Raw genomic sequence first — 13,696 nt, 5'->3', positions numbered from 1 at the left:
AGACAGGTAGAACTACTACTTTGCTTCTCATAATTTCAATAAAGGGTGAACAAATATTTTCCCCAAAATCCTTTTTCTCACCTTTTTTCCTTTTGCCACCTCCCAGCCCAGGAACCAAACACATTTTGGATTGAGCACAAGCCAAGCAGGTACAATAACCTCAGCATTTCTGGAAGCCAAACGCCTGTTACTACATATGGACAAAATGTCAATTGTTTCCAGAAGTACTATTTAGGATTAAATGGTACAGAACCAATATCTTCCTTGACGGGCTACAGGCTACTGACTGGTTTGGGAAAAAAATTATCAAAACTGAACTAAATTGAAGTCTGTATAATCAAGATACTTTTCATCCTTTTAAAAATAAAACTTAAACTTCATGTGAATTTATTGAGGTCTATATGAAGTCCTAAATTTGCTAAAATTCATTGGTAAAAAGCAATGTGTATTTGTTGTCACTACTGAATGGAGCAGTCACTGCATTATCCCCAGAGCCTGCTGAAATGGTAAAACAGGTTTTGACCATCAAACTCTCCATTAAACCCACAAAGAGAATATTTTCTTGATTTGAACCTAACTCAGAATAATAAATATCTCATTCAATTTTGGAGGAACAACCAAAAACCCAAATGCCACTCGCTATAGGGCAGGAAAAGCTTAGCAGAAGAACCCTATGTGAAGAACACATAGGCAGAAGCCAAAACCCAATACCCTTAAAATCCTGGAGGATTTTAAGCTAACCTGAAACCATCTCTAAAGTCACCACCTAGAATGCCAAGCTTCCTTTTCTTCATGACTCTGCAAGGAACACGCAAGCGTAAGGATGCCATATGGTGCACTTCCAGCTAGGAGGATAATGATAATCTCACTGAATGAGAGGGAACACGTAGCCATGGGACGGATGCAAATGCTCATGCACAGTGTCAGCCAGGGTCTCTGCATTACATTTATTGCTACAACGCATGGTAGGACGTTCCACGGACACCTCAGCAGGTCCATCAGGACAAATCCTGCAGCACCAGTGTCCGTAGGCACCACACTGAGCCTCACATCCTCATATGGTACTGAGGAATCAGCAACTTAAATCTAGATTTTTTTTTTTTTTTTTTTTTTTTAAACTTAAACCATTTTCTTCTACACCCACCTATCCCTAATTGTCAGTACTTTTAAGAGCAGGAACACAGCAGCTAACTAAACCTTAAGTGGAAATTACACACAAAAAAATGCAACTCTTCTGTACAAGAGCACAGAAGGGTATTTATATGAGGGAAATTCTGTTTTAGTATTATAGTTTACTTAATAAAGAGTAATATAGTTACAGCATAAGCCAAGTTAAATGTTGTTGTCCCTAGGCCAGTAGAAGCTAACACAGACTGCAAATGAAAAGGATTTTTTCAATGTTTGCTTGCTGTCTCTTGGCCAGACCCCAAACTTCCATATTCATATGAGTTTGAAAAAAGCAACCAAAACCATTCCTGCAGAGACTATTAAACTGCCATTTTTCAGTAAGAGGACTCCATAAATCACAGTGCTGTTGTTCTTTTGAGCCTGGGAAGCTCCATCCCCAGGATATGCTGGGACTGGGGGTTCAGACAGATGACAGCTCACTCAGACCCTCATCCAAGGCACGTGGAAGCCAGTGGGCTTTATACCAGGCACACAGGCTGAAATATGTTACCAAGCATAAATCTTTTTATGTTAAAATGGATAATTAGCAAGGTCTTCAGGACAAATGTAAATCAAGGTTAGGAAGAGCTCCCCACTCTCGGGGGCTCTGGCTGCAGAGAGACAGCTCCTCATCTCGGTACCGACACACGCAGCAGCGCTGCAGGGTTTTCAGACAGATTTTGTGCTGGAAAGCAGGATGGAAAGAACAATTCTTCTTGATACCATGTTCTAGTGCTCATCTAAAAAGCATAAAATACAATATTGTTTTTAAAAATGTGATATACTCGACATCCACATTTCACAGGCTTTGTTTGCTTCATTTTAAACAAATTTAATCCTAAATCCTTTGTTCAAAAAGCATTCTTGGGGTAAAAAGAAATAACATCCTTAAATCTCCATTGCTACTGCAAACTATTGCATTCCAAATGGAAGAAAATAGGGAAAAAAAAAGAGTAGGAAGCAGGAACTAATACTTTTGATATTACAAATTCACATTCTCTGTAATTTATGCTCTAAAAATTCTGCCCCCTCAAGGATTTAATAGCAAAACTGCAAAGAGTATCTATATATTAAAGATAAGGAATATATATATTGTGCTATTTACTGCTTTGCCACAGTACATTATCATAAGCATTTGCACAATAACATGCAATTTAAATCAACAGCTAAGTCTCATTAATATCTTTTGGAAGCAGTTTATACTCAAATTTACTAGAAACCCTCAACTACATAGGGTGCTTCTGGCATTTATGAGAATTAATTAAATTGCACTGTTGAATGCTAGAAAGTATATCGTGTAAATCCTTAAGGGCCTGCTATAAACACAGCGGATTGGATGTGACGATCAAGAAGCCCCATCAGAAAAGAGCAGAAAAGAGCAAGGGGAAGATGTTCCTGCTCAGTGGTAAGGCCAAAGCCAAGAACAAGCGAGGCTGGATGGAAAATGCCATCAAGAGACTGGTCAAGAGAAGCGACCAGGGCTGCAGTGACAGGTCTCCAAATGGAACAGATGGGAGATGGACATCATGGAAAGAGGTAAGACCAGAAACCAATACTCTGCAGATAAACAGCAGAGCTGGAGCAAGCGAGGCGTGCTGGGCAGCAACGAGCAACTGCCTGGACGTCCTCGTTTGCAAATCCAACCTTCGCTCATGCTCCTAAGCCAGCCCTGCTCTGGCTTCATTTCTTAGATTCCTGGGTTGCCAAAGGAGCTGGATGCAGCTGGCAGCACTTGGATGGATGCTCCAGGAGAGGCTCGAAGTGATCAATCAGATACCTGGCTGCAGAACGTGATATGATTTTACACGCCCCATTTTAGCGGAGATGAATGGCACAACCCAGGGCAGTTTGCAGCCTGCTCTCTTAAAACAATCTTTATCGTAAAAGGAATATTAGATTCATAACATTTGGTGTTCAAAGAGTAAATATTCCGCGTTTGGTAACTTATTTAAATTTGCTCTCCTCTTCTAAAGGTACAAAAAAAGTAAAAATGACAAATTATTGAGGTACAACCAGAAATTCAAGTTGGTTCATTGAACCAGACCACACTGCTGCCCCGATTTTTATGCACTGAAGAGAGTAAATCTATACTGAAACTGAGGAAGGTAGAAAGCACATTCTGCTGCTCGTATGAAAAATGAGCAAAATTCAGGGCAGTTGTAATTCACCTGTTTACTTCATGGCACTTTTACCCACATTTCAGAGAGAAACATCTGAGAGATTGTGCCCTTTCAGTTCCCTCATGACATTTATGTTTATTGACTAATTTCAGCCACATTTTACAGAAGCAGAGATCTCAACAACGAGTTCCCAAAGATCGTGTGACCAAAAGCAGGGAGAAGACATCAAAAAAGAATGAACTTCCTTCACCAAGGAAAGGCCACAGGAAATGGAGGCTCTGCTGCTCAAAGAAGTATTTGCAGACCAGCCTCGAGCTCCTTGAGACCTCGAGACCAGCCTTGCAGAGCGGCTCCTTGTGAAGCCCACGCTTGGCTTTGGCCTCCAACAAACTTCTCAGTTTGTCCAGCTTCACTGCCAGCCACCCTAAGTGCCAAAAGTCAGCCTGCTTTGTAAGCAGTGCAGAATTAAACTTATCACATTTGGACCGAGACCTTCAGGCTACTGAACAAAAGATTTGCTCCTATTTCTTTGGGAGTTTTAGCTTTCTGTGCTGCTGCAGAGGACACATCCCTGCTCTCTTAGCAGGATGGTCCAAAGCAATGAAACCAGCAAACTCTGTAAAAAGAGGTGATTTTTTTTTTTTTTTTAATCAGACTACATGATCCAGAAAAAAACTTAATGCAAGGGCATGTGTGCTCACAGCCTCTCCAACAAGGCTTTATCAGGATCACTGCTGAACAGGAGAGGTGCCTGCAGAACCAAAGTAAAAATTAACCCTGGAAGGCCAAAGCTTCACAAAGGCAGCATATACGCCTTTTTTTTTTTTTTTTTTAAACATATATGTAAGGACAGCTCTTCCCCACTCTGGCTTGCTAGCACCCTGCAGGAAAACAAACTCCTACAAGGAGCTGGCAGCCAAGAGCCCCATTCCCGGGCAATGCAGCTGGGAGCGCTCGGCCCCGCGCGGCTTTTCCCACCGCCAGCCCCATTGTCCAGGGATTATCCGGCCCCGTGACCGCTCCGGCAGCACAATGACCGCCCCGAGCCCCTGGGATGTCCAGGAGCTCCCGCCCCGTGGTTCTCCCGCCTGGCCTAGCAAGGCACGAGCAAGCTGAGACTGCAAAAAGCAAGCGGCAATCAGGATGCAAAAACCATTCTGCTGAGTAATTTTTGATTAAATCACTTCTTCTGCAGAGCTTTTGGGTTTGGGGCTATTTTAAGAGCACGCTTTCCTCCAGGCTCCTTTGGATTCTTGAGCAACGCTGAGGCAACAGGCAGATAACAAAGACCTGGGCCCCAGGACTCGGGGTTGGCTGAACTTTTGAACCGCGCCGCTGGGCAATCCCAAATCCTCGCTCCCAAAGCGAGCAGCGAGGGATTTCCTGGCGTTTATGGGGCCTGAATGATCCATGGGTACAAAGGACACCGTCCCTAGCATTCCCTCATCCATGGGCTAGCGCCGGGAATAACGTGCCGAAGAGGCATGGAGGCTTTAGCCCTTCCTCCGGAGATCCACCGCACTACAGAAGTACTCGACCCCAGCGACGGCGACGAAGGAGAAACACTCGTATGCACAGAGGATTTTGAAGTTAATCCTTTCGACGGCCTGCCTTATTCTTCCCGTTACTATAAACTCACGAAGGAACGGGAGGAACTGCCGGTATGGCAAGTGAAATACACGTTTATGGAAAGTTTGCTTCATAATCAGATTGTGATTGTGGCAGGAGATGCTAAGACTGGCAAGAGCTCCCAGGTGAGTATTGGGGAATACTTTCTAATTTAATAGAACATTTAATAACATGTGTTAATTACAAGCTGTTATCACTGAGGTAAATCCTTTCAGGCTTTTGGATGAATAGAGTACTAAAAAATGTCACATTTCAGCCTGCAACTGTCTGATACAGGGTTATCAACAAGTAACAAACAAGATGCAGTTTTGAGATTTTATGTACTAAATTCATAAATGTCAAGCTCCTCAGCTCTGACTGAAGAACACATTCATGAATAATTAGTGTATTTTAAAATTCAGAACCAAATATAAACATAACCTAAAAAAATATAAAATATTCTTGTACTTATCCAAATGTGTGCTGTAAAATTGCTTTCTTTGCATCTCACAACATCATATCTCAACTGAAAAACTTGTCTATCAACTAGATATTTTTCAAACTTATAGAGCAGATCAGCTATAACCCTTGTTTACCAAAGGTTTGAGTGCATTTCCACTGACTATAGAGAAACCAGGGCTTAATCTAAGCACATTATAAAGCATTATAAGTGACTTTACTACTTTATCAATACGTCATTCCCTTCACATTTAGCTGGCAAATGTTTTGTTCAAATGTAGTTTTATTGGCTCTTCTATAGTCATAGCCAACCTTGTCATTGCATCTTTGTGTCCTACACATTGTTCTCACTCAGTTCATCCTTATTCTAAGCAGTTAACACTTCTTTATTATTTCTTTAATATCCCAAACAATAATGTCTTGCCATATAGAGGCCTACACATATATTTGTGTTTTGTGTCCTGTTTTATTTTGACTTTTATCTTCACTCTGACCCAGCAACATATTAAGAAAGGAAGCATGGAAACAAAGATGCACAAGAACCTTGCTTCTTGCACGCCCTATCTTTAGGGTTCTCAGCAAAAATACACATCAAATGTTATATACTGAACATAACATGCACTGAATTGGTTGCTCTCTCAGAATTCCCCGATGATTACTGCTAACTTCCTAGTTTTCCCAGACACATTGCAGCCTTCAGTCCCAGGTCCTCCTCGCATTCTTACCTGACTCCTTGTCTGGTGCACTCGGTTCATCTCCCTCCCACTGTTCACTTATCCATTCTTCCTTAATTTCCTCTTTCTCTCAGTTCTTTCTTCCAGTATTGCATTTACTGACCTCTAGCCTAACCAGCTTGTCTTCTAGTCACCATCTTCACTCTGGCAAACACAGCTCTCAACTATCATGGTTTCATGGAATCAAGCATTTTTGGTACAGGAAACAGAAGCCAGAACTGCTACTTCCCATGTGTTCTTTCTTCACCAACTAACGCTGTCACTTGTGTGTCACTTGCTATTTGTCTTAAGCAATCTTCAATCTTTTTCTGCAAAGCCATACAGTTTGAGCAGGAAGGTGGCCAACATTTAGTCTTGGAACTATGGTATTCCTCTCCAAGGGAGAAGTGATTCCCTCAAGCAGAGGAGAAAGGGGACAGATGTTCTGCTTTCACTTGCATGCAGTGTTGAGAGTAAGAGCTCTCCTCTTCCAAATGTATTTTAAAAATAATGTCCGAGATGACATATTTATGGGAATTTGATCTTGAGAATATGTGCTAGGCACGTTCTTGGAAATGCTACTTTTTGATCTGTAACAGACTTAGGTATGTACTAGGCACTGCTATTCTCAATATTTTCAGCTGTGGAAAGTTCGAGGCATGAAGACACAATTTCTGATGCCAAACAATGAGAAATATGTGCAATTTGGTTGCAGCAAGACAAAATACACACAGCTTCAGGATTTTAACAATAAATTTAGGCTCCCTCTTTCCTTTTTTTTTTTTTTTTTTTTTTTTTTTGCATAAAGTCTTCTATCTCAAGCAGCAGCAATATAAAATGCAAGCAAACCACTAGGATAATAAGGAAAGAAATGGTTACACTCTGCAATGCCTGTGAGGACTTCAGAGCATATTCTTACTTGGGAAACTGTGGTCTGGTTCTGATTACTGCTGTATCAGGAAAGAAATACAGTGGATTTTCAAGCAAGTGATAACATTAAGTGCTAAACCTCTAAGGGAATAAGGATGGCTGTTTCCATCAATAGTTAACCTCTCATTTCAGCCAAGAACAAATACTTCTGCTGCACAATACACAATTAATTTTTAGAACTCCTGTCAGAAGGATATCACTGAAGCCAAGATCTCACTTTGACTCAAAACACAAAGACCCAGCAGGACTGTCAAACTCTACTGGTATAATACATATAGCAACCAAAATCTATCACCTCAGTAAGCAGGGAAGAATTTTGACATATACCATTTCCTGAAATATGAGTGTTCATGACTGGGAATTAGGAGAAAACTTCCCTGCAGGTAAAGCTAGAGGACAACTTTTGGTTGTGGAGGCGTCTCATTATCTTTCACAGTCTTTGATGCTGGCCACAGCTAGAGATCACACATTGAACATGAGGAATCATTCTTTTAATTGGCAATGCCTGTGTTCCTACAAAAGAATTGTTATACACATGCTGGATACACACTGCCTACGGCCGGGAATCTTTAAAGAGGCAGGTCCTTACTCCACCTCTTGCTCACTGTAATTTATACAAAACAAACATTGCCTGATAGTAAACTCCTAGCTAATCACAGCCAGCTCTTTAAGTTGTTCTAAAAGAAGTTTCAAAAGATTTAACACTTTGCTGGCTCCCTTTAAAATAGTTCTAAAAACATAAATAACAAATAATTGTAAAAGTATTAGTTTACATACATTAAAGTAGGGTGATTGGAAAACTAATATTTTCACTAAAGTAACATTCACAATGGTATTTTACATTCTCATGACAACAACACACCAATTTAATATTCTCCAAAATGGATTTCCTACTGTAAACAGAAATTAGAGCACTACTGCTTAATTTTTCAGAGCAGTTCCTTTTCAGCTAGCTTTGTTTACAGACTTAATTAATCCACAATTACACATATTTATTCTGGTATTTACCAGTTTGGAATTGTCCTCTTCCTGGAACATGGTTCTTTTGTCAAGTACCTCAGTATGATTTAGCAAGGACAGGTTTACTGCTGAGCCAGCCGGGAAGCCCTTGCCAGCAGCCACACTAACAGTGTTGGATCAAGCAGCAGAGATACTTAAGGATGACATTGTGAGCGTTACCTGCTCCCCAGAGACCAATTCTGTCTCTTCTGCAGCATATCCAAACTCATGCAAGGTCAGCTGAGAAACTCCTAAATCAACCTTTAAGGTCTCTCAAGCATTTATGAGAGTCAGGGTGCTGACATTTATGCAGGCAGATAATGTGTGTCAGGTGCAGCTCCTCCGCCAGCAGTCGGGCAGATGGTAGCACCAGGTGCTCGGGTTGATAGAGTTCCTCCCCGTCGATTCCAAACTGCCTATTTCTTTTGCACTGCAGTCTCTGCCAAATGTGATAAATATTGAACGTACTTGTTTTCTTATTTACCTGAAGATTCCTCAGTGGTGTGCTGAGTACTGCCTCTCCAACCGCTACCAACACGGGGTGGTTGTATGCACCCAGGTGCACAAGCGGACAGCGGTGTGGCTGGCGTGGCGCGTGGCCGATGAAATGGATGTCAACGTTGGCCACGAAGTGGGGTATTTCATCCCGTTTGAAAGCTGCTGCACAGCAGAAACCATCCTGAGGTGTGTATTTGGTTTTTAATCCTGTTAACTTTATAAATATGTTACCATTTTTTACAAGGAACCTGCAAAAGTCAACAGCAGACAGCACTTGAGTAATTAGCTCTTTATTACATGAATGTAAGAAATTGTACAAGGCATGAAAGCCATTATGTGCCCAATCACGGTAAAGACTTAAAAAGGATAACGTTACAGCTGGTGCAAGTCCTGATTAGGTACCTTAGTATCCGCTCTATTGCTCTAGTTTTTCTTTCTCCTTCTGGTACAGAGTATTCATAACCATAAGAGAAAGTGAGAAAATCTGTCACAGAAAAAAAGCTGGAATGTAGAAGCAATCAAAGTATTGTCTGCTTGAGATGGAAAAAGCCATGGTTAGAAAAGGGTATATTCAATAACAAAAGAGAAATCATTTAGGAGGATTTTTTAAGGGATAAGAAAAGCACCTAACATGTTGAACGTGGGCTGAGAGCAAAAACACAGGGATTCTAACTTTGAGCCACCCCAACAGTTAGTGGAGTTCTATCAAATCACTTTCTTTGGCTCCTTAGCATGGCAGGAATAAGCAATAAAATTTAGATCACGAGCCTCACTCCCAACCACATGAGCTCACACTGATCTCCAGGGAAGCCAAGGGCACTGCTTGCTTCTGAAAATCCAGTTCAATAGCTCTTCATTTCACTTGTCCTTTCTCTTCCATGGAGAACTGGGTAATGCCCTTTCTGCAGCTGCACATGACGTAGGAGGGAGATGAATCTTATACTCTCTTGGATGTCCAAGCAGGTTTCAAGACGGTTCAAAGCTCTGCTGAGCAACACAGCAAAAAATAATCCCCTTGTAAAAGTGTTTGTATAGTAAGAACATTATGAATAACAGAGGGGAGGACATTACAATATGAATTAATCTCTCACCTTGGTTCCAGCATTGCCTCAGTATGTGTGTACTTTTTGACCTACCTAAAAGTATTAGTTTCTAGCTCAAGGATTAGTTATGCAAGATGCATAGATAGTTTGGAAGATGAAAAGCAATATATGTCACAATCTTAAGCTACAAGTATTTCTTTTTTTTTTTTGCCTACAGCATCCTTTAAAACATATTGCCACTTACTGTCATTGACTTTTGTTTTTAGCTATTTAAAAATAGCTTTAAAAGTATAATTCTTTTGAGACTGTATTTGAAATAAAACTATCAAAGAGGCTGTATTTTTTATCAAAACTTTATTGTTAGAACAAAAAGAACAAGGTCTTTGCTGTCCTCAGTACCCTGAAATAATATTGCAGAATCAAATCTGAATATTCAAGCTACACATTTGGTAGCTTTCTGCTTTTATATTGCAGATACTGTACAGACGACGTGCTGCAAAGAGAAATGATGTCTGTTCCTCTCCTCAACTACTATGGAGTCATCATCTTGGATGATGTGCATGAAAGAACTGTTCCAACTGATGCACTACTTGCCCTGCTTAAAGTTGTCTTAGTATCACGGCCAGAACTGAGGCTGGTGATACTCACTGCTCCCCATATGTCCAGCAAATTGCAGAATTATTACGGCAGTGTCCCCATCATACGAGTGCAAAGCAAACACCGCACAGAGGTTGTATACACTTGTGGCATCCAGAAAGACCACTTTCTGTCTGCACTAAGGCTGCTCTTTGAGATACACCATGCGAAAGAGAAGGGTGATATTGTGATCTTCCTGGCATGCGAACAAGTAAGTTCCTGATTCTAATAGTTCTGATTTTAATCAAGGAACAGTTTGTAGACCATATGAAAACTCAAATGTGAATATCTTGTTGCTGATATCTACGTTCCTGGACATGATAATAGTTTCTGTCACTTCAGGTTCTCCATATTACTCCATGCAGACACTGTGACATGCATACTGCTTTACCACAGACATGGCATAGACTACTGCAAGGAATTACCAGATGTTCTCTAAGCTTAGAAAAATGCCATCAGTCTTCTCTGATCTGGAATATGAAAAGTAGCAAAGGTGGCATTCATGACGAGGACCATTGATTCAAGGAGTTAAGACACTGCAGACTATTCTGGCATTGGGTAGATCACAATGTTATCACCCTTCTGCAGTAACACACATGTCCAGCATGCATATAAGTCCCATTTTTAAGTTTAAACCTGCCTGCAAGTTTTTTCAATGTTTGGTGCTTCTATTTTTGCTTGCAGACTTCTCAGCCATTTGTATGCTCCAACATCTTTAAAGCTTTTAAAGCTGGTGTTTTGTTAACACAGCTTAAGAACATTTTCTTGACTTTGTCCATCTTCACAGAACTTATTAACCCAGTTGGCAGCGGCTGCCTGTGCCAGGTGTGCGCTGTGCATACACAGAGCTCACTGCTCTCTCGAGGACATTGCCACCCAAGGCTCCCCTTGCCCAGCTTCAGCATTTTGAGGGCACCAGCACGTGTCATGCAGCACTCCCAGGTCTAAGCACACAACATGCCCACCAAAATAACTCCTCTTCAGCACTTACTCACCAATGCGAGCCCTACAAACATGAAGCTTGATCCTTGCTGCTCCCATACAATCCTTACGGACATCTGTCTTTCCCAGAGCTTGGCTTGGCCATGGTTAAAACCAGAGAAAAAATGTTTAGAAAACTGCACAAAAGACAACATTTCAAAAAAGAGTACAGCCATTCCCTAGTCTATATATACTGTAATAGAGTCGCTGGGTTCTTGCACATAAATCTATTCCATTTTGTTTTTCCCTTTAATTTAGATGATTCATGTTGGATTTAGCTGTTGTTATGGTTTGCTACCTAAAGTTCATTTTAGAATAAATAAATGAGTTTGAAATTAGATATTGATATTTTTAATACTCATAAGAATTTTTCTTCCGATTATAGGAAATTGAGAAAGCCTATCAAATTATCAAACGAGAAGAGTCTAATTTAAATCCTGACCTTGGAGAACTCATCCCAATTCCTTTATACCCCACAAGAAAAGACTTCATTCCCAAACCAAAACAAGATAAACAGAAATGCTGCAAAAAGTACAGAAGAAAAGTGCTACTAACTACAAGTTTTGGAGAATCTTTAGTTTGGATAAAAAATGTAACATTTGTCATTGATGTCGGAGTTGAAAGAAGGAAGGTTAGTAAAACAACCAAAATCAGTAAGTCAACAAAGAATTATGTGGGAGGGGAGAGGGGCAGGTAATGAAATGTGGATAGTTTCTAAGAGATCAAGTATTTTTCCATTCTTAAGTCAGATTCCACAAGATTTTTCCACATTTGTATTACCAAAATATAACTATTTTGGAGACATTTTATGTGAAAACAAAGTAAGAAAGACCCACTTCTTAAAGAAGCTCCTACTCTTTCCGCATACACGTTTGGAAGGTGCTAAGGACACCTACATAGTGTCCAAATGCCTCAAAATGCTGAAATTCATTGAAATAATCTGTAATCACAATCAGTTAGTTGGCCTTGGGTTAGTTTAGACAGTAATATGGAAACAAATGGTTCCTCACACTTTAATTGCAAGAAAGTGTGAGAATTACCACACAGACACACATACACACAAAAAGTCAATATTTTTTCTGAGAAGAACTGAAGTTTAAAAGCAGTTTTCATGTGACCATGCATGGCCTAAATTATTGCTGAAGCTATAGCCATTTTCAATGAATGACAATGAATGAATCTTACTGCCACTTTTATCTGTAGCCCAAAATAAAATTAAGTGTTTGCAGACTTCTGTGAATCAAAATATGAAGTGATGGAAATTAATTAGTTTCAATGTGTTCCTGATGGCCTTCAAATCACAATTCTATCAAATTCTGTCAATACTCTATCAATAACACAATTTGTACTCTTTAATTGAATTACTTCTTCATAGCCATTAAAATTAGTTATATAATATTCATCCCTCAGTGATTGACTTTCAGCCACATGGATTAAATATCAATTCAACGTAGAGGGAACAGATGAGATACATGCAGAGGGAAATCTCAGGTACGTACTTTAATAGGGACATGTTGAATTTACACAGCAGGGAAAAAGTTTAAGCTCCTTAATTTAATCAAAATAAAAGCTGGATTAAGAAAAATTACAAGGTGGCTCTGTATCCCTTTACATCTTTGTCACAGTCCCTGTTTTTTAGGCTGGATTGAAAGATTTTGGTATTAACAATAAAAATCTGAAGTTACGATGGAGCAGAACATTAGACAGTGTCAGGACTGTCATAGGAAGAAACAAACGAACTTTCTGATGCATTTCCTGATATATGGATATGTGTGGTATGTGTTAGCAAGGTGCATTTATTTAGAAAGAAACATTCATCTTGGAATATACTTAGCAGCTATTGAAAAAGTTAAGTCTCTGACAATTTACTGAAGTGCTCACTGCTCTCATTGCAGAGCCACTTAAATATGTAATGGAGAAAGAAATGGAGCTGCTATTACACATTCTGTAAAATAACCTAGACGAGAATTCTGCATGGACCATGAATATTTGCATTGTCTGATGCCTAATATCTCTCTCATTTAAAGGTATACAATCCTAGAATCAGAGCAGACTCTGTTATAATGCAGCCTATCAGCAAAAGTCGAGCAGAGATGCACAACCAAATTCTGGGAATGTCTTCATCAGGTAGAATTACTAGCTCAAAATTCAAATTAATTAGCTCAAAGAAATAACGAAAGTCAACAAAACAATTTTAAAAATGCTTTTTTTTTTCCATGAAATGTCTTCCAGGAAAACTCTTCTGCTTGTACCCTGAAGAATTTACATACAAAGAAATGAAACCACATCTACCAGCCAAAATACAAGAATCAAACCTAACCAGCCTGGTTCTCTTCCTAAAGAGGATGGATATAGCAGGCTTGGGACACTGTGACTTCTTAAGTAGACCAGGTAATGATAATGCAGCTATTCTCCAAGTGCTTTATGCTTTGCTGGTATTTAAAGATGAATTTTGCTGTTATTCACAGTGCTGGTTTTAACAAATATGACGTACTTAAATTATTACTGCTCCCACCTTTACCTTTACCTAGTAGCCCTGACA

The 13,696-nt window shown here is 39.9% G+C and overlaps 1 protein-coding gene and 1 long non-coding RNA gene across 3 annotated transcripts in view; one reads left to right on the top strand and one right to left on the bottom strand.

Annotated features, from left to right (window-relative positions):
• Positions 1-8,140, bottom strand: part of LOC112949968 — a 23,883-nt gene extending 15,743 nt beyond the window's left edge. For both annotated transcript variants that reach the window (XR_003249913.1, XR_003249914.1), the window contains exon 1: positions 8,006-8,140. This is a non-coding gene — a long non-coding RNA (uncharacterized LOC112949968). The remainder of the gene's footprint in view (positions 1-8,005) is intronic.
• On the top strand, positions 4,772-13,696 carry LOC112949967 (putative pre-mRNA-splicing factor ATP-dependent RNA helicase DHX32). The gene is made up of 6 exons (XM_026042435.1): positions 4,772-5,041; positions 8,487-8,680; positions 10,012-10,384; positions 11,540-11,785; positions 13,182-13,281; positions 13,387-13,696. Exons 1-6 carry the CDS (start codon positions 4,772-4,774, stop codon positions 13,632-13,634), a joined length of 1,431 nt encoding a protein of 476 aa, XP_025898220.1. The 3' UTR covers positions 13,635-13,696.

Source organism: Nothoprocta perdicaria, unplaced genomic scaffold (genome assembly GCF_003342845.1).
Source record: "Nothoprocta perdicaria isolate Ctin4 unplaced genomic scaffold, notPer1 scaffold_301, whole genome shotgun sequence".
In the NCBI taxonomy this organism is placed as follows: domain Eukaryota; kingdom Metazoa; phylum Chordata; class Aves; order Tinamiformes; family Tinamidae; genus Nothoprocta; species Nothoprocta perdicaria.
The sequence above is the reverse complement of the archived record's forward strand: the minus strand, read 5'-3'. Positions and strand labels throughout refer to the sequence as shown.